Below are 19413 nucleotides of genomic sequence, written 5' to 3' on the forward strand. Positions count from 1 at the left end.
GTGCCTGTAGTCCCAGCTACTCAGGAGGCTGAGGCAGGAGAATGGCGTGAACCTGGAAGGAGGAGCTTGCAGTGAGCTGGAGATCGCGCCATTGCACTCCAGCCTGGGGGACAGAGCGAGACTCCATCTCAAAAAACAAAACAAAACAAAAAAAACAGTGTACCATTGCTCTCTGTTGTGAGAATTCTTCCTCACTCTTTTTCTAAAGGTGTACTGTTGGCATTTTACACTTAACCAGTTCCCAAATGTCAAGTATCTTAGTTTAAACTTTTTCTCTTTTACTATTTCTGAATGATTTTCTAAGGCCTACTTCCTGTTCTTCTGCTGGGAGTGGGAAGTGGTGGCGTGGGGACTGTGCCTGGGAAAGAAGTGAATGCAGAATGTGGGGGATGCTGTGGCTGTTGCCCTTGATTGAGTGCTTATTTGCAACATCACTGCCTAGTACTGTGCTTCTTAGAGACATGGACATTTCAGGGCCAGAAAACCATCTGCAACACACCCAAGTGACCCTTCTGTTGGTACTTAGACCCAGACTTGATGTGGCTCTTTTAGGAAACGCGATTGGTATTTTAATGCCTTCCCTGGCTCACTGTAGGGCAATAATAATATTAAGGAAAGTGACTGTTTACTGAGTGCATACTGTATTCTAGGCTCTATACTCTATTATTGAACTCATTCTGTTCCCTATTTTTTATGCATGACCGAAGTCAGCCTGAGTTGTTAGATAACTTGCTTGGGTTCATTTAGCTAGTAAAGGTAGAGTTGAGCAGGATTCAAACTTGGGTTTGTTTTACTTGTAAGTCTGTATTCTTGCATCCGTGGACTTCTGAGAGTACTTTCTGTTTTTATTTTGCGTTTGCTTCTTCGTTTTTGTAGCAAAGGATAGCAGTTGATGTTTTTAAATTTAATTATATAATAACCCAAGCTATGTGGAACATAATTTACAAAACTCACATCAGGATGCCTAATCTCACAGTGAACTTGTCTGCACTTTTTGGTTCAAGGGGCAGCCTGGGATATAGTGTATTTATTTAGTTTTATTCAACTTTATCAAAGTATAACTTACATACAATAAAATGAATCCATTTCAAGTATATGTGATGATGGCTTTTGACAGATATATGTGTCCCTGTAACAACTACCCCAATCAACATACAGAGCAGTTCAGTCACCCCAAAAAGTTATCCTCTGCCCCTTTGCATGTCAGTCTTCAGTCCTCTTCCTCTGTCCCAGATAACCACTTGTCTGCTTTTATGAAGAGTTTTTATGCTGAAATGTAAAACTTGTAGGACATTCATAAATTTACTCAACAGACATTTATTGAGTACCTATTATATGCCAAGCATAGTGTTAGACACTGATGATAAAGTAGTTGAATAAGCCAGATAAAGCCTTTGTCCTTAATGGAGCATCTACTGGGAAGATGGTTAACAACACACACATATAGTTTGTGTGTGTCAGATGGTCATATTTTTCTCTCTGTAGAGAAAAATAAGGCAGTAAAAGGAAATAAAGGATACTGTGAAGGTGGGGATGGTGGTGGTTCAATATTAAGTAGATGTTCATGAAGTGTTCAGAGGAAGGTGATACTTGCAGAGAATTGAAGGATGTACAAGAACAAACCATGCCTGTATCCAGCACTGAGGCAGAGGAAGCAGAAAGTGCAAAGGCCCTGAGGTAGGAGTCTACCTGGGATGTTCAAGGAACAGCAAGAGGGCTCATGTGCCTGTAGCAGAGTGAGTGAGGAAAAAGAAATAGAAGATGAGGGCCAGGTGCGGGCTCACACCCGTAATCCCAGCACTTTGAGAGGCCGAGGTGGGTGGATTACTGAAGGTCAAGAGTTTGAGACCAGCCTGGCCAACATGGTGAAACCCTGTCTCTACTAAAAATACAAAAATTACCCAGGCGTGGTGGCACGTGCCTGTAATCCCAGCTACTCGGAAGGCTGGGATTTTTAGTAGAGATGAGGTTTCACCATGTTGGCCAGACTGGTCTCGAACTCCTGACCTCAAGTGATCCGCCCACTTCGGCCTCCCAAAGTGCTGGGATTACAGGCATGAGCCACTGCACCTGGCGGAAGAGAAGATTTTGTCCATATTTATTTTCAGGTGCTACTGGACATCTAATTGGAGAGGTCAAGTAGGCTGTTGAATATATGGACCTGAAGTTCAGAGGACAGATGTGGGCTAGAGAGATAAATTTGGGAATCATGAACTTGTAAAGGAGGCCACGAAATTAGATGAGATTACTTTAGAGAGTAAATGTAGGTAATGAAAAGAAGAGGTTTGGGGACTAAGCCTTGGACACTTCACTTCAAGGTTTGGGGGTCAGAGAGATGTGGAGGAACCAGCAAAGAAGACTGAGAACAGGTGTCCAGTGAGGTAGGAGGAGAACTAGGAAAGTGTAGGGTCCTGGAAACCAAGTGAAGAAAGTATCTCAAAGAGGGGAGGGAGTGATGGGGTCACAGAAGGTAACATCTGAGATTGTTGGACTTAGCAACATAATTTATTGATCAATTAATCTGTCTCTGTGGTTAGACAGAGACTGATGGGCTTTGGGGTTAGACAGACCTGGGTTCAAATCCCTGTTCTGTCATTGTGGGTATGTCAGTTTGGGTCCTCTGAGAAGCAGATGCCAGGATGGAATTAGATGTGCAGGAAATGTCTGTGAAAGACAAAGGGGAGAGGGAACAGGAGCAGACCTAGTGCAGGAGTGATACTGGTGGAGAAGGGGAAGGAAGAGGGTTGTGGGGAGGGAGACTCACACTGCAGTGCAGCCAGGCTGATGGGGCATTCCTGAGCAAAGATTGCCCCTACAGCAGCCCCATTTAGGCATAAGAACCTGGCTCTAGTACCTCTGCCATGCATGGTCATTGACTGGGAGAAGCACAGTGGATGTGGCCTTGATGTGATCTCAGCAGGAATGTCACAGTGGATCCAAAGGTGTGGGGCCTGGAAGTTGTCAGGCATCTGTGCCCCTCACAGCAGGTTCTCATGGAGGGTGATCTGAGCTGCATACCTTCATGCCCACTGCAGTGAACTTGGGCAAGTTGCTCAATTTTTTGAAGCTTCAGCCTCCTTATCTGTAAAATGGGAATGGTATCTATGGTTTTGAAGAGTAATAGGATATTTTATATGAAGCTCATAGTGTGAGGCCTGGCATATCATAGGTACTTAAATTTTAATTCCTTTATCTTAGAGTATTTGTTGTTATATAATCCTGGTTAAGGAGTTCTTGGAAATGTCCTTTTCCTGATTTTTTTGGGAGTAAAACCAATAAGTAATAATTTATTTCTGTTTGCTGATTTCTCTTTTAGTCCTTAATACCCTCCTTTCTTCTCTTCCTCACTAACCACCTTCCTGAAGCCCCATGTTCTTTTTTTCCCCTGTTTTTTCCTCCATTTTTACAGACGGGAGGAGTTGAGTCATTATGTTGGAAGTATCTTGGAATTTAAGTTGCTCGGACATACTGTAGTTTGATTGTTAATAAGCACTTGGTTTGTTCTTTGAATATGAGTTATGTGTGAGCAAGATCTCCTGGAAGGTATATCCCAAATAAGAAAATTTAGTGTCTAGTCCTGCTTATGGCATGAGAATTTCTTTACGTTCCTGATAGAGGCAAGAAGCCTTGACTCTCCTTGGCACTCTCAGCCCACTGAACTGCTTCCTAAAGCTTCAAGATCATTAGATAATTGCCATTGTCATTTTCCTCTGGGCATTGTTGGGGATGATAAACTTTATGGCTAGACTAGGCTCTTTCCCCCAGACTTTGTTCCAAGTTGATAGGAAGGAGAATGCCACTGAGACCAGGGAGTGTCCTAGATAACAGTAAAAAAGCCCTGAGTTATAGTTCCTCAGCCTAAATTCTTTCTCAGGTGTTTATTCCCCCCCACCTCTCATACGCTGATGTGCAGTTTCTCACGAATGATGACCAGGTTTTTCCAGGGAGAGCAAGCTGGGTGAGGCAGGGCAGGATGGTCCCTAGGTGGAGGTAAATGCAGAGGGGAAGCTGTGTAGCTAGGAAGAGGTGCAGTTGACAGCTACAGGAGCCAAGGTGGCAGTCACTAAAACTCTAAAAAGAAAACCAGGAGAAAGAGCTTTGTGCTTTTAGGATACTTATTTCAACTCTCTTGTCCTTGATTTCCTCACCTGAAAATGGGATCATAGAATATTTACTTTTGTGAAGATTTGTTGGGAGAAACTCCTGTGAAGGATAGAGGGGAGAAGAGAACAGGAGTAGACAGGGAGAACCTTTAGACAGCAGTATAGATTTGACACCAGTGAAGAAAGGAAAGAAATTCAATAAATGAGAGTTAATATTATTTTTTAAATTGTCATGATCAGGCTAGCCATCGTTACTGAGTATTCTATGACTTCTCTGCATGGTGTTTTTTTTTTTCTTTTTGAGATACAATCTCTGTCTGTTGCCCAGGCTAGAGTGCAGTGGCATGATCTCGTCTCACTGCAGCCTCCACCTCCCAGGTTCAAGCGATCCTCTTGCCTCAGCCTCCTGAGTAGCTGGGACTACAGACATGCGCCACCTCGCCTGGCTAATTTTTTTTTTTTTGTATTTTTAGTAGAGACGTGGTTTCGCCATGTTGCCCAGGCTGCTCTTGATCTCCTGGCCTCATGTGATCCACCCGCTTCGGCCTCCCAAAATGTTGGGATTACAGGCATAAGACTACGCCTGGCCTGCATGGTGATTATTAACTGTTGTGGGGGAGTATTGTCTGTCTCTACTGCCATAAGGCATGCTGCCTGTCATCAGGCTTTCTACCTAGGATACAAATATTGTTCAATGGTGAGAACTAGATAGGCATATAGCATTTTTGTCACCTTCATTGAAATATAATTCACCCATTGAAAGTGTACAACTTAATGGTTTTTAGTAGTATATATTCATAGAGGTGTGCAACCAGTTGTAACCACAATCGGTTTTAGGAAATTTTCATCATCACTCCAAAAAGACGCTCTACCCATCAGCAGGCACTCCTTACTTTCCCCCCAGAACCTTCTCCTAGGGATTGCTCTGGGCTATTGTTAATCCACTTTTCTGTCTCTGTGGGTTTCCTAGTTCTAAACATTTTATGTAAATGAAGTCACACAATATGTGGTCTTTTGTGACTGGCTTCTTTCTATTTGCATAATGTTTTCAAGGTTCTTCCACGTGTCAATACTGCATTCTTTTTTATTGCGAAATAGTATTCTATTGTATGGCTATACCACATTTTATATATTAGTTCCTCAGTTGATGGACATTTGAGTTTTCTCTACTTTGGGGCTGTTAAATGAATACCACTGCTATGGACATTTGTGTGAACATGCTTTTAATTCTCTTGGATATAAACCTAGGAGTGGTTTATGACCAGTTAATTGCTGGGTCATATGGCAACTCCATGTTTAACTTTTTGAGGAACTTCCAAACTTTTCCACAAGGACTGCACATTTTAAATTCCCACCAGCAATATATGAGGATTTCAGTTTCTCCATTCCTTTGCCAACACTTGTTATGATTATCATCCTAGAGGCTGTGGAGTGGTATCTTATTATGGTTTTGATTTGCATTTTCCTGATAACTGATGGTGCTAAGCATCTTTTCATGTGCTTTTGGCCATTTGTATATCTTCTTTAGGAAAGTGTCTATTCAAGTCCTTTGCCCATTTTATAATTGGATTGTTTGTTCTTGTGTTACAAGATTTCTTTATATATTCTGGATATTAGACTCTTATCAGATATATGGCTTTCATCTTTTTAAATTGCAAAAATAACATACGTTTATTACAAAAATTCAAATCCTACAGAAGTATAATGAAAAGTTCATTTATTGTTCCCCAGTTGTTCTTCCCAGAAGTAACCATTGTTAGTGTATCCTTCCAGATTTCAAAGGATGAATATGCAAACCTATATATATATATATTTAGTTTACATAAGTGGGATAAAATGTCTACAATACCACAACTTGCTTTGTTTCCCCCTTTGACTTAATATCTTGTATACTTTTTAATTTGTTTTTTTTGAGACAGGTTTTTTGCCACTCAGGCTCGAGTACAGTGGCACAGTCACAGTCAGTGGCCCTGACCTCCTGGGCTCAAGCGATCCTCCCACTCAGCCTCCTAAGTAGCTGGGACTACAGGCACAAGCCACCAAGTCTGGCTAATTTTTAAATTTTTTGTAGAGATGAGGTCCCACAGTGTATCCCAGGCTCCTCTTGAGCCCCTGGTCTCAAGCAATCCTCACCTCGGCCTCCGAAAGTTGTGTACGTATTTTCATGGTGATCGCATTGCTGTCCAGAAATGCCCTTTTGAGATGGATTTAATACAGAGGAGGAAACTAGGGATCAGAAAGTTTAAGTAACTTGCTCATGGTCACAAATTAGTAAGTGAAGGAGCCGTTATTCAAACTTGAATCTGTCTGTTTCCAAAACCTGGGCTGTTACCATGTTACCACATTTGCTCCTTGGGCTGCCGACCTGAAACCTACTTCCTTTCAGTTCTGTGGCCTACCTGTGCTAGCTGCTATATTGCCTTGTGGATCTTGTTACAGAGTAGTGTCTATAGTTTGCACATTCCAGGAAATACTGGTAATACCCTTTTCTACATCACACACACACACCCCCACATACCTTTAGGGATATTGAAAGAAAAAAACCCTCAAAGATGAATGCCTCATGACCTGACTTGGGCTGGGGCAGACACAAACTGCATTTGAGCAACTGCAGCTGCTGCTTTAGCCCTTTTGTTCCCACTGCCTGCTTGCCATTGCTGCGTTTGCAGGGCCATTCATTCTCCTGGTTTGTTCCAGTACACTGTTTCTTTCTACTTTCCAGGCCTGGGTAAGCCTTCATGCAGTTTTTGAACACCTGTCTTGTGTTCAGTGTTGCATCTCACCTGGCCTGTGGCTTTTTAGGAGTGCATCTTGCTATTGCAGGTCCCAAGTGTGTGGAATGGGGCTTCTTCCCAGCGTAGATATACCAATTGAAGTACACAAGGACGTTCAGTCAAGAATCAAAAGTGGAGGATAGGCTGAAGAGCAAGTTGCCACCAACACTTATGCAAAAATTGCAAACAAAAGTACAGGTTTCTCTTGTCCCTGCCCGTCCTCTCTTCTCCATGCCTTGTATCATGCACCTATTTATGGTACCTAGCGGTTGACTACCGTAGATCAGATCACTATTCCATTTCTTTCCTTCACAAATTCCCTCTCTTCTTTCTCCCCACTACTCTTGGACGTGTCGGGGAGTAGCATGAACTATATATCTAAGCCGGTCTTAATGTGAGAATAGTACTATTATTACCACCACTGGTAAGAATAGTTGCTAGATTTGTCTAGCACCAACAAGAGAGGAACAGAGCAGAAGGCCTGGAATTCAGGAGTCAGGCTATACTGGGCTCAAATCCCATGTCTGCCAAGAACTTTTTGTGTGACCTTGAGCAGGTTACTTGATCTGTCTGAACCCCCACTTCCCACTTTTTTTTTCCCCGCAGGCAGGGTCTTTCTTTGTTACCCGGGCTGGGGTGCGGTGGCATGATCATAGCTCACTGCCACCTCAAATTCCTGAGCTCAAGGATCTTCTAGTCTTAGCCTTTCAAGTAGCTGAGAATACAGGCATGCCCCACCTTGCCCAGCTAATTAAAAAAAAAAAAAAAAAAATTGTAGCTGGGCACTGTCTCACGCCTGTAATCCCAGCATCTTGGGATGCTAAGGCAGGTAGATCACCAGAGGTCAGGAGTTCGAGACCAGTCTGGCCAGCATGGCGAAACCCCATCTCTACTAAAAATGCAAAAATTAACCTTATGTGGTGGCACGTGTCTGTAGTTCCAGCTACTCAGGAGGCTGAGGCAGGAGAATCGCTTGAACCTGGGAGGCAGAGGTTGCAGTGAGCCGAGATTATGCCACTGTACGCCAGCCTGGGAGACAGAGCAAGACTCCATCTCAAAAAAAAATAAATAAATAAAAAACTGTAGAGATGGGGTCTCACCATGTTGCCCAGTCTGTCCACTTTCTAATCTGTAAAACCCAGGTACTCATACCACTAATGTCACAGGAATGTTATGAAGATTAACTGAGCTAATGCATGGAGAATGCATCAGCTCAGAACTTGACACAGGGAAATGACTCTGCAACAGTTTTCGTTATTATTAGTATTGAAGGGGAGCAGATGACATTGGGGTCAGGTGGCTGGGCAAATATAAGTGGGCCTTACCATGATAATAATGTGGTCTCTCCTTATCTCCTTCTCTTGCTTTATTTTCTTCATATACTTTGTGTCATTTTGTCTGCTTAATTGTTTACTGTGTCTGTCTCGCTTTCACTAGAATGTGAGTGCTTTGAGAGGAGAGAGGAAGAACTTTGTCAGTTTTGTTCATTGCTGTATTCCTAGGCCCTCAAACAGAGCCTAGCGTGTAGTAAGTATGCAATAATGTAATCATTGTTTCTGGAACACTGTGCCAACTGTTGTTCCGGGTGCCATTTATGTATTAGCTAATATACTTGTAACATCCTTTTGAGATCAGTATATTATCTCTATCTTACAGATGAAGTAACTAAGTCACAGAGGAATGGGATTTTTTGTGCCCAGTGTCACACAGTTAATAAGTGAAAGAACAGGCTGTCTTTCTCCAGAGCCTGGACTTGTAGCCACTATGCTATGTTCTCCCCTAGTAGGAAACATTACAATTACTTTTATTAATAATATTATTGAGAACTTAAAATAGTTTATTACCTATATATGCAAAGTCATTTAGCTATCTTCTCTCATTTGCTCATAACACTGGAAAAATCCTGTACAGCCTCCCTCATCCCTCTGCACTTGACGGTTGAGGAAATAACAGATAATGTTTATTGAGTACATCCCATGTACCAGCACATTTATTAACTTGTTTAATTCTCACAATAATTAAGTTGTTGTAAGAGGGACTGAATGGGAACAGAGGAGAACAGTTAAGTAAATAGTATTATACACATTTGACAGATGGAAAAACTGATGCAGAGGTAAAATAACTTGCCCAGGGCCACAAAGCTGAAAACTGATAGATCTGGATCTCAAGCGCCAACAGTCTGACTTCAGAGACTGTTCTCTTAAGTGCTTCACCTGACAACCTTGCATTCAGAGAGGAAAAATTAAAGTCCACAGGTACTCAACTTGTAAGTGGCAGAGCTGGATTTGGAAATCAGGTTTGCTTTGACCACCAAATTGTGCTTTTTTGCATGTATGATGGAGCTGAGGCAAGAGTTATGTCCACTTACCCCAAAACTGGGGTTTCCATCCTTCTGTGGCGACAGGGAAAGAGAAGACAAGTGACTTAAGACCACTCAGCTGGGAATGTGGAGCTGTGACCCCTGACCGCAACCTCCTTTCTCATTCAGTCAGGCTGGGCTGGGCTGTGTTTCGGGATGGTATGTCTGGTTTAACCAGGCATCAGTCACAGAATAGTCCTTTGAAAGCAGGTGCCCAGTTGTGTCCCCAGAGAGAACTAAAATTACTACTGGTGTTAGAAGTCCTTCCAAAATGTATGATTTCCTTGGGCTAAAAGGATACCTACAGAAGATCTAATGTCTTTATGATACATTAATGTATGTAAAACAGGCTAGTGGGATGAGGCGAGAGTGGTGTCATTAGAAGCATAGGAAATCTGGCTAGGCTACACAAACAAAAACATTTCCTTCAGGACCCGCAGCCCCAAGGCATAGGGCAGCTCCCACCAGCAAACAGTGAAGCAGGCACGTGGTGCTGCTGATTTCAGGCCCATGCTCCCGTAGAGGGAGTCCTGGAAGCCCAGGGAGGAGGTGGCAAGGTTTCTGTCAGTGGCAGTGTCAGGAGTGTATCTTGATATGCCATTCCTTGAAAGTGCAGCTTCCTTCTCCCTTAACCTGCTCCCTACAGCTGCTGGAGCAGAATTCATGTCCCCCGCTTTCCCCATTGCCTACTGGTCTCCTCTGTTCACGTTCTGTTTCTGTCTGCTCACTATCCCCTCAGTTGCCTAAGCTGCAAGTGGCAAAATCCTTTGTGACCATTTTCTCTCTCACTGCTCACATCCTATTCTCCCCAAGTCCCAGAGATTCTGTAGTAAGAATAATAACTTAGCTGTCCTTTGTTGAGCTTTTACAGTGCATACATATTGACAGCACGCCAAGTACTTGCCCCCCATTATTTCATTTAATCCTCACTTCCACCCTCTTTGTAATATTCTTACTCCCATTTTGTATAGGAGAAAACTGAGTTTGGAGAGGTTGAATAGCATACTCAAAGTTCTGAAGCTAACAAGTAGCAGAGCTGGAATTTCAGCCTAGGTCTTTTTGGCCCTAAACCATGTCCTTTCTACATTTTAAAGCCCCCTTTAAGTGTCCAAAGAGCCTTCTGAAGTTGCGTGTCTGTTGCATTACAACTGTTTTGCTATCATTACCTGAGCTGAGCGTGACTTCCTCTGATATACACCTGGTGTATAGCTTTGTACATGTGTCACATTCTCTTTGAAACAATAGGAAGTATCATTTCAGTCAGTGGGATTCTCTGTTGTGTGAGTTAGCAGTGGGGCATGCCCTCTGCTTATTGTTCATAGGAACATACTCAAGGAATTTTTCAGGAAGGCCCCCATCCAGGATGTTACTGGAAGATCTGCCTGGTGGAGCTTGTACAAACAAAGTATGACCCTGCCAGCTCGGCCAAAACCCCTGCCTTGTGCTAGAGGCTCTCTGACCCTAGCGGAAAAGGCTTCCTCACCCAGCCAAGAAACTGCAAAAGGGTGGATCCTGAGCTCCCCGTCTACCTACCTAGAGGCTCCTGGTCAGACTCTTGCCATGTATTTAGATCTGGTTTGTATATTGCTGTCTACACAAACTAAAAATCTAATCAAGTTTCTTCTTATTTTAATGTAAAATACACATTTTTAAAATGTACTGCTTTAGTCTTTTTTTTCTTTTCTTTTTTTTTTAAGTTAGGGTCAGGCTGGACGCGGTGGCTGACGCCTGTAATCCTAGAACTTTGGGAGGCCTAGGCAGGCGGATCACTTAAGATCAGGAGTTCATGACTAGCCTGGCTAACATGGTGAAACCCCGTCTCTACTAAAAATACAAAAATTATCCAGGCATGGTGGCTTGCGACTAATTCTATCTACTCACGAGGCTGAGGCAGGAGAATCACTTGAACCCGGGAAGCGGAGGTTGCGGTGAGCCGAGATCGCACCACTACACTCCAGCCTGGCTGATAGAGCAAGACTCTATCTCCAGAAAAAAAAAAAAAAAAAAGATGGGATCATGCTGTCTCATCCAGGCTAAAGTGCAGTGGCATAATCATGGCTCACTGCAGCCTCAGACTCCTGGGCTCAAGTGATCTTTTGCCTCAGCCTCTCAAGTAGCTGAGACTTCAGGCACATATGATGATGCCTGGCTAATTTTATTGTGTATCGTAGGGATGGGGTCTTGCTGAGTTGTCCAGGCTTGTATTTTAGTCATTTTTTAAGTGTACAGTTCAGTGGCATTAAGTATATTCACATTGTTGTATAAACAATCTCTAGAATGCTCTTCATCCTGCAAAGCTCTTTACCTATTAAACAACTCCCCACTTCCCTCTTCCCCCAGCCCCTGGTAACCACTATTCTACTTTCTGTCTCTATGAATTTGACAACTCTTAAGAACTTCATGTAAGTGGAATCATACAATATGTGTCTCTGTGAGTCTGGCATATTTCACTTAGCATAATGTTTTTTATGCTAAGTGTTTTTTATGCTAAGGTTCATCCATGTGATAACACATATCACATTCTCATTTCTTTTTAAGGCTGAATAACATTATATGCTTATACCATATTTTGTTGAGCTGTCAGTGGATTTACTAAGACCCACTGTGACATTGAAGGGCTTACAAAGCCTTTCTCTTGCCGGCCTCTCCAGCCTTCTCTTTTGGGATAGTCTTTGCCTTCTTCTTTCAATACTATCACTTTTTTTCATCCTATAAGAGCTATATTCTTTACACGTGCCATTCCCTCTGGTGAGAATGATCTTTCACTATCCCCCCAACTCTTATGCAACTTAAATATCACTTAGTCTCAGTATCTCCACATTTAGTTCCTGGGGTCCCACAAAGAAAGGTTGGTCAGACTCCTTTCCCCACTTAATTATTTTTGTAGAACTCTATATGACTTTATGGTGCATATTACCACTGTAATTTATTCATTAATTTGTATGTGTTTGTGTAATGACTGCCTTCCTTGTCAGATGGTAAACTCCTGTGTATTTAATGCTGTCTCCCTTTTTTCTGTCATAGTGAGTAACTTATAGTAGGTACCTAGTAAGTAGTTATTGAATGAAGCTATAGATTGAATGAATGAATATTGAAAAGAGAAAATTTCAGTGCTACATTCTGAGAGCATTTGGATTTTGAAGTGTCTGTGAGATATGAAATTACCAGTGAGATCTCAAAAAGTCATCTTGCCAGAGCATAGATCTTTGCTCTGTCATTTCTCTGTTGACTAAAAACTTTCATGAATAGATTCTTCATTATTTGAAGATGCTTCACGGCTTCCAAAACTGTAACCAACAACAACAGCAGAGACAGTTTCCATTTCCTGAGTGTTTATTCTCTGTCAGGCTTTGTACTGGATGCTTTTCATGTATTACCTCATCTAAATCTCACAATAACTCTGAAAGGGAGGTTCTGTTTCATTTGTTTGTTTTTGATTTCTGTTTCCAAATGAGAAGATCAAGGCTCAGAGAGTTTAAATAACTTGCATAGGGTCACTCAGCCTGTAAGTGGCAGGTCCAGAAGTGGAGGCGGAGCTGAGTTTTGTGGCCTGGGATAGAGCCCACCCCTCCTCCTCTTCAACTGAAGTAGTCTCTTTTTATCTGCTTTACAAATGGGGTCTCTGCCTCAGTTTTCTTTGGAGCCAAGGTTTGTGGCTAAAGAAGAATTTGAAAACTCCAGGCCTGTAGAATATATTTGACTGGGATGTACCCTTTTCAGCTTCATGCTGTCCCTTCGCTACATCTCCCACTGTGCTTCCCAAAATGCACTTTGCTTTCTTCTGCAGCTAACAAGTTACTGTGCGTCCATAAGGCAGTTTCCAGATCTCAAGATAGAAGTGTTGTGTTTTCTGCATGCTCCTCCCACAGGAGATCCATCCTTCCATCCTAGCAGCAGTCATCCTCTTTCTAAGTAGTGGCTGACAAGTTTGTCTCCACCACTAGTCTGAGCCTCTGGAAAAGATGGGCCAGGTCTGCCTCTTCTGAAGCTCCTTGGTCTGGCCCAAGATCTGGCACAGAGCGTAGGAGGCTCAGCCAGTGCTTGATGAGTGAATGCATATCAACTTAAAGTGGGTACTCAGAACTAACCAGCTGAGTTCAGAAGCCTGGAACACAAACTCTAATGTATACTCACAGAACCCCAGGAATGCAAGGTGGAGATGATCAGATGTATTAATCACATTCGGAAAAGAATGAAAATATTTCCATAATAAAATATGTTTCTTTTCTAAAACAGATGTGCTGTGATTGTTTCATGAGGAAGTAATTAAACATGTTTGATTAAAACATTCATAAACACTACCATTTATTCAAGGCTACTATATATGCTGCTCTCTTTATTGATACTTTATCTGTTGTGTCTGCTTCTCTTAATCCTCCGGTAAGGTGTCTTTTTAAATCTTCATTTTAGAGATAAGGAAACTGAGGCTCACAGAGATTAAGTAGCTTGCCCAATAGTCAACTTCTGAGCAACAGATAGAGGTATGAACCTAGTCTGTCTGACTTCAGAACCAGTGCCTTGCCATCACCCTAACTGCTTCTGATCTTGTATTTTAGATTCTTTTCAGCTCTGTTCCCTGAACCAGCACACACATGCCCTTCTCCCTCTCAGCCCTCCCTGTGCCTAGCATGGTTTGTCTTCCTCCCTCCCTTTCCCCCTTCTCACTGCACTCCTCTCTCCATTTCCTTGTAGTATCTTTTTGATTATTGCCTCTTTGCATCCTGAAATGGAAATATTTTTGATAATGTCAATGATTGGACACTATTACATGTGGAAACTGGTGTTAATAGTGTGGTAATGTCACATTTGCATTAATAAATACAAAATGATACATTTTATTAAGGTCAAATTACCTATATTATGATTTTGTTTTCTTTATGTAGCCTTTAATTCTTAAGGATTTTTTAGTCTCATTTTATATTTTTTAAATGTATGTTTTTTCCTCCATTTAAAATATAACAGTGTAGTGAAAAGAAAAGTTGATCAGATAATTTTTTTTCTTTTATTAAGCATTGTCTAAACAGTGAGATACCTATTTGAAATTATATGAAATACAATACTCAAATACTTCAGTATGTTCTTTCTGGAGAAGTTTATAAGGTTTCTTAAAGGCTTAGATTCATTTATTTTCTGCCTCTCTTAGTATTTCAGCAGGATTAAGTTTTTTGAATCAGTGGATCAAGTTTTAATTTTCCTGTTCCTTCCTTATACTGACATATGCTTTGGCAGAACAAAAAAGAGACCTAAACATGTCAGCATGATTTTTGTTCAATGAATTAAAAACCATAAAAGTAACAAGATCTGATCCAAATCCCTAAACTCCTGACATGGTGGTTTTGTCCTTTTCAGTCCCAAGCTTCATATTACTGACTTTGAAGAGCTTTCTGCCTGGAAGCAGAAGTAATGGCAGCAGTGCATGATTTACTTGAAATAGATTACAAGAGTAAAAAGAATATAGGCCAGAAAGATCGGGATTTGAATCCCAGTTCTCTCACTCATGCTCACGGGCCAGTCACTTAACGTCTGTGAGCCTGTTTCCTCATTTGAAGAGTTGTGATGATCAATGAAGTAACATACTTACAGTACTCACGTGGCACAGGGGGGTTTAATAATAGTAGTAATTAGACTCATTGTTATTTTGAGAATACCTTCAAATAGCTGAATCCAAAAGGATTTACATAAATATAACTGTTCCCTTCAGAGCTTATTCTTTTTCAAAATTATTTTTTTCTCAGCAGAGAAAATATAAGGTAGATGTTACTAAATCTTTAACAGCTGCTCATCACTATTCCACACTGAACATGTACCCAGAACTTGGGATTGTCCTTTCTTGAGCAAGAACCGTGTTGATTTGAGGGTCAGGAAGCATAAGCATGTCCATTTTAGGACCTGGGGGGAGCAGAGGAATGTTGTCATACTAAGACCATTGGCTTTTGTGACAGGCCAGCTTGGGTTTGACTGGGTTTGACTTTGTATAAGGTACCAAATTTCTTTGGGCCTCATTTTCTTCATCTGTAAAATGTGGTTTGTGATCTTACAAGACTCTCTGTGATATGGCTTCCCAGCCTCTTTTCTTGTCACTCCTTTCTTTGTTATCAGTGCTTCAGCCAATTCCTTAAATGAAACATGGGCTCTTGGTGGTTTTGTCCTTTTCAGTCCCAAGCTTCATATTACTGACTATGAAGAGCTTTCTGCCTGGAAGCAGAAGTAATGGCAGCAGTGCATGATTCACTTGAAACAGATTACAAGAGTAGCAGAAGGAATACAGGCCAGAAATATTGGGATCTGAATCCCAGTTCTCTCACTGGGAAGTTTGGTACCTTATATACAAAGTCAAACCCAGTGTGCCCACGTTTGGGCAGCTTAAGGCCTTTTTACATGTGTTTTCCTCCTCCTGGAAATTCCAGGAGTTCAGCCCACAGAGAGGAAAGTTACAAACTGCTAAACTGGTTGACAGAGTGATGTTAAATTCTTGGCCAGCAGTTAATGTATAGAATGATTTTGTTGAATGTTTTTTGTCTTTTATCAGAGTAACCAGAGAGCACCGAGAAATGCTGGTGAAACTGGCCAAACAGAACACCAACAAGGCCAAAGACTCTTTACGGAAGGTTCGCACCAACGCAATGAACAAGCTGAAGAAATCCAAGGATACAGTTTCGGAGGACACCATTAGACTAATAGAGAAACAGGTACTATTGCCAACAGATGTAGTAGTATCTGTGTATTCAACGCAAGGAATCATTTGTTCATGTTTGAGGTGAGGACAGTTAAAACAGAATACCTCTGATCATTCATTCACATTATCAGCATTGACTGAGTCTCTGTTCTGGGCTTAGCCTAAGGCCAGATTCAGAGGGATCCATAGAGGAGGATAAGATACTTATATTGTGTGCCAGGTTTTGTGTGGAACACTTCATATTACTTCATTTACCCTCATCACTACAAAACTATGAGGTAGGTAGTAAGGAAACTGAGGTTCCAGTAAGTTAAATAACTTGCCCAAAATCACGCTGCTGGAAATTGGTAGAAATCGGATCCATACTCAGGCAGACTGATTTCAGAGCCTTTACACTAATGTTCTCCTGTCTGGTTTTCTGGTTGCTGAGAAGTGAGCACTTAATGTTCTCAGTGTGCTGAGTAGTGGCACTTGAATAAGTCTTAAGCTATTGGAGTAAAATAGTGAGTGACAAGGGGGAAAAGTAAAACCATATGTACAAAGGTGTGGTGATATAAAAACAATATTCAGTTAGATCATGCGGGTTTGAACATAGGATAAGACTAGGGAATGAATAAAAAAACCAGAGTGGCTAGATAATAGAAGGAAGGTCTCGTACACCAGGTTTAGGGGTTTGAACGTTAACATGTACAGACTTTCTCACATTGTGCGACTATATAAGTCATATGTGGCCACAGTAATGGTACACAACTACCCCAAAACACAGTGATCGACAATATCAAAGCATTATTTCTTATTCTTATTTCCATGGGCCAGCTGGGGTGTAGCTATTCTAGGCTGGGCTCAGTGGGCTTGACTCCAGATCTTGGATTGGGTTCAAATCTGCTTTATATATCTCTTAATCTTCCGGAGCCAACAGGTTTCCTAGGGCCTCTTTTCGTGGTAACAGCAGATGCCACGATCATAAGCCCAACCACTCAAGTACATTTTAAACACCTCCTCTTCTCACATTTGATTGGCCAAAGCAAGTCACTTGGGCCAAGCTCAATATCTTTGGTACAAGGAAATACATATATTTATGGAGGTCTGGGGAAAGAAGTGAATATTTGCTGAACAACATCTAATCTACCAAAGTACCATAATCACTTGGGTAGCTTATAAAAATCCAGGTATCTGGGGCCCCATTTCCAGAGACTGAGTCTGTGAATCTGGGATAGAGCCTAGGAATCTGTATTTTAAATCCTCAGGTGATTCTCATACAGTGACACGCTTAAAAGATTTTTTTTAGATGATGGAGAGAGCACATCTATGTTTATGAAAGATGACTGTAGTGGCCAGGTAAAAAACAGATTGTAGGGGGCAAGACTGAAGGCAGGGAGACCAGGGAAGCTGCTGCAGAAATCCAACCAGGAAATGATGGTGACTTGAACCTGAGTGGCACCTGTAGAAAGATGTAGAGATAGAATTAGTAATGTTCAATGTAATATAAAGGGTTTGATAGGCCTTAAAGCCTCCTCATCCACGATAAAGCAGCATTTTAGGGAGATTGAACAGGCGTGTGGGCTGGATAGTGAGTGAAGAGAGAAGCGAGAAACAAGGAGAAACTTTAGTGGGACCCCTGAAGAAGTCCATAAATTGACTAGCTGCTCCCCTTCTCCTCCATCAGCAGTTAAAATGCTAGTTTTACTAGCAATTTACTAGTAGGAGAGCCATAACAATCATCTGGCGGGGGGAATTTTAGGTGGCTTCCTGGGCCCTACTCCCGCATTTTCTGATATGTTTTCTGATACAGTAGCTCTGCCTAGAAATGTATATTTTTATTTTACTTAATTTTATTAATTTATTTTTCTTGAGATGGGGGTCTCACTATGTTGCCCAGGCTGGTCTTGTCATCCTGGGCTCAAGTAGTCCTCCTGTAGCTGGGATAACAGGTGTGCCCAGCTGGAATGTATAGTTTTAAAAAGCTCTCAGGTAATTCTGTAAAAGCACATGTAGAAGATAATGACCTAGAAGATTGTTCTACACTTGTTGTCCTGTGACCTTGGGGAAGTTGCTTGACTCTTTGGAGTCTGTTTTCTGTAAAAAGGGATTAGTCATTTCTGCCTTGAATGGTTTCCTTGGTATGCTAGAAAGCACCATTAGTGTACCTGACACCCACACCCTCAGAGCTCCTCTCTTGCCATCTCTCTGCCCTCCTCTTTCCCTATATCAGCTAAAAGAGGAGGTTCAGAGATTAGGCGGGCCTTTCCTGAGCACTGACCAGGCCTCATTAATAGTCTGGGCCCTGGCTCCAGCTGGGCCAGCTCCTGGTCTTTCTCCCAGGGGATTTCTTCACTGCTTTGCCTTGTCATTGCTTCTTGGTGGTAAGCCTGTGGACCTCCAGGGCCTGCCAGGCACTCCTCACTCAGCAAGCCAGGACATCTGCCTCAGGGACTAGAGCACATAGCTCCTTGAAAGAGGAAGAATGATCAGATAGCAAGCATTCTTGATAAAACCCTCTTGACAAAGACCTTGCTGGAAGTCTTCACTCATTAGCACTGGCTTTTTGCCATCCTCTTCAGATTAGAATTTTTCTTTAGTGCTTCTTACTGTTGATTTTTTTTTTTTTTTTTTTGAAACGAAGTCTCGCTCTGTCGCCTAGGCTGGAGTGCAGTGGCCGGATCTCAGCTCACTGCAAGCTCTGCCTCCTGGGTTCACGCCATTCTCCTGCCTCAGCCTCCCGAGTAGCTAGGACTACAGGCGCCCACCACCTCGTCCGGCTAGCTTTTTGTATTTTTTTTTTAGTAGAGACGGGGTTTCACCCTGTTAGCCAGGATGGTCTCGATCTCCTGACCTCGTGATCCACCCGTCTCGGCCTCCCAAAGTGCTGGAATTACAGGCTGGAGCCACTGCGCCCAGCCAATTACTGTTGATTTTTGTTAAAGTGAAAATAGCTGTATTAGTTTTGCTGTTAAAACAATGAAGAAAATAATTGAAATCTCATCACTCAGATGACTATTGTTAACATTTTAGTGTAGAACTTCAAGTTCTCTCTCGAAACAAGAAAAAGTATCATACTATTTATATGACACAATATATCATAGACATCTTTCAAAAAATAATATTATTTAAATGTTTATTCTTTTTTTTTTTTTTTCCTCGCCCAGACTGGAGTGCAGTGGTGCAATCTCGACTCACTGCAACCTCCACCTTCTGGGTTCAAGGGATTCTCCTGCCTCAGCCTCCCGAGTAGCTGGGATTACAGGCATGTGCTACCATGCCCTGCTAATTTTTGTATTTTTGGTGGAGACGGGGTTTCACCATGTTTGCCAGGCTGGTCTTGAACTCTGACCTCAGATGATCCTCCCGCCTCAACCCCCCAAAGTGCTGGGATTATGGGCGTGAGTGCCCAGCTAAATGTTTATTCTTAACCAGGATAGTTAATAACTTCATTTACTGTCATAGAGTTAAAAGTTTGAAATAAGAGAGAGCCTTATATACACTTCATGGTATTCTTTCTGC

General features: G+C 42.0%; 1 protein-coding gene across 6 annotated transcripts in view; it reads left to right on the forward strand.

Annotated features, from left to right (window-relative positions):
- Positions 1 to 19413, forward strand: part of MRRF (mitochondrial ribosome recycling factor) — a 64585-nt gene that overhangs the window by 38555 nt on the left and 6617 nt on the right. For all 6 annotated transcript variants that reach the window (XM_007968164.3, XM_007968166.3, XM_007968165.3 and 3 more), the window contains one exon: positions 15766 to 15925. In XM_007968164.3, coding sequence (XP_007966355.1) covers positions 15766 to 15925 — 160 coding nt within the window. The remainder of the gene's footprint in view (positions 1 to 15765; positions 15926 to 19413) is intronic.

Source organism: Chlorocebus sabaeus, chromosome 12, assembly GCF_047675955.1.
Source record: "Chlorocebus sabaeus isolate Y175 chromosome 12, mChlSab1.0.hap1, whole genome shotgun sequence".
Taxonomy (NCBI): Eukaryota; Metazoa; Chordata; class Mammalia; order Primates; family Cercopithecidae; genus Chlorocebus; species Chlorocebus sabaeus.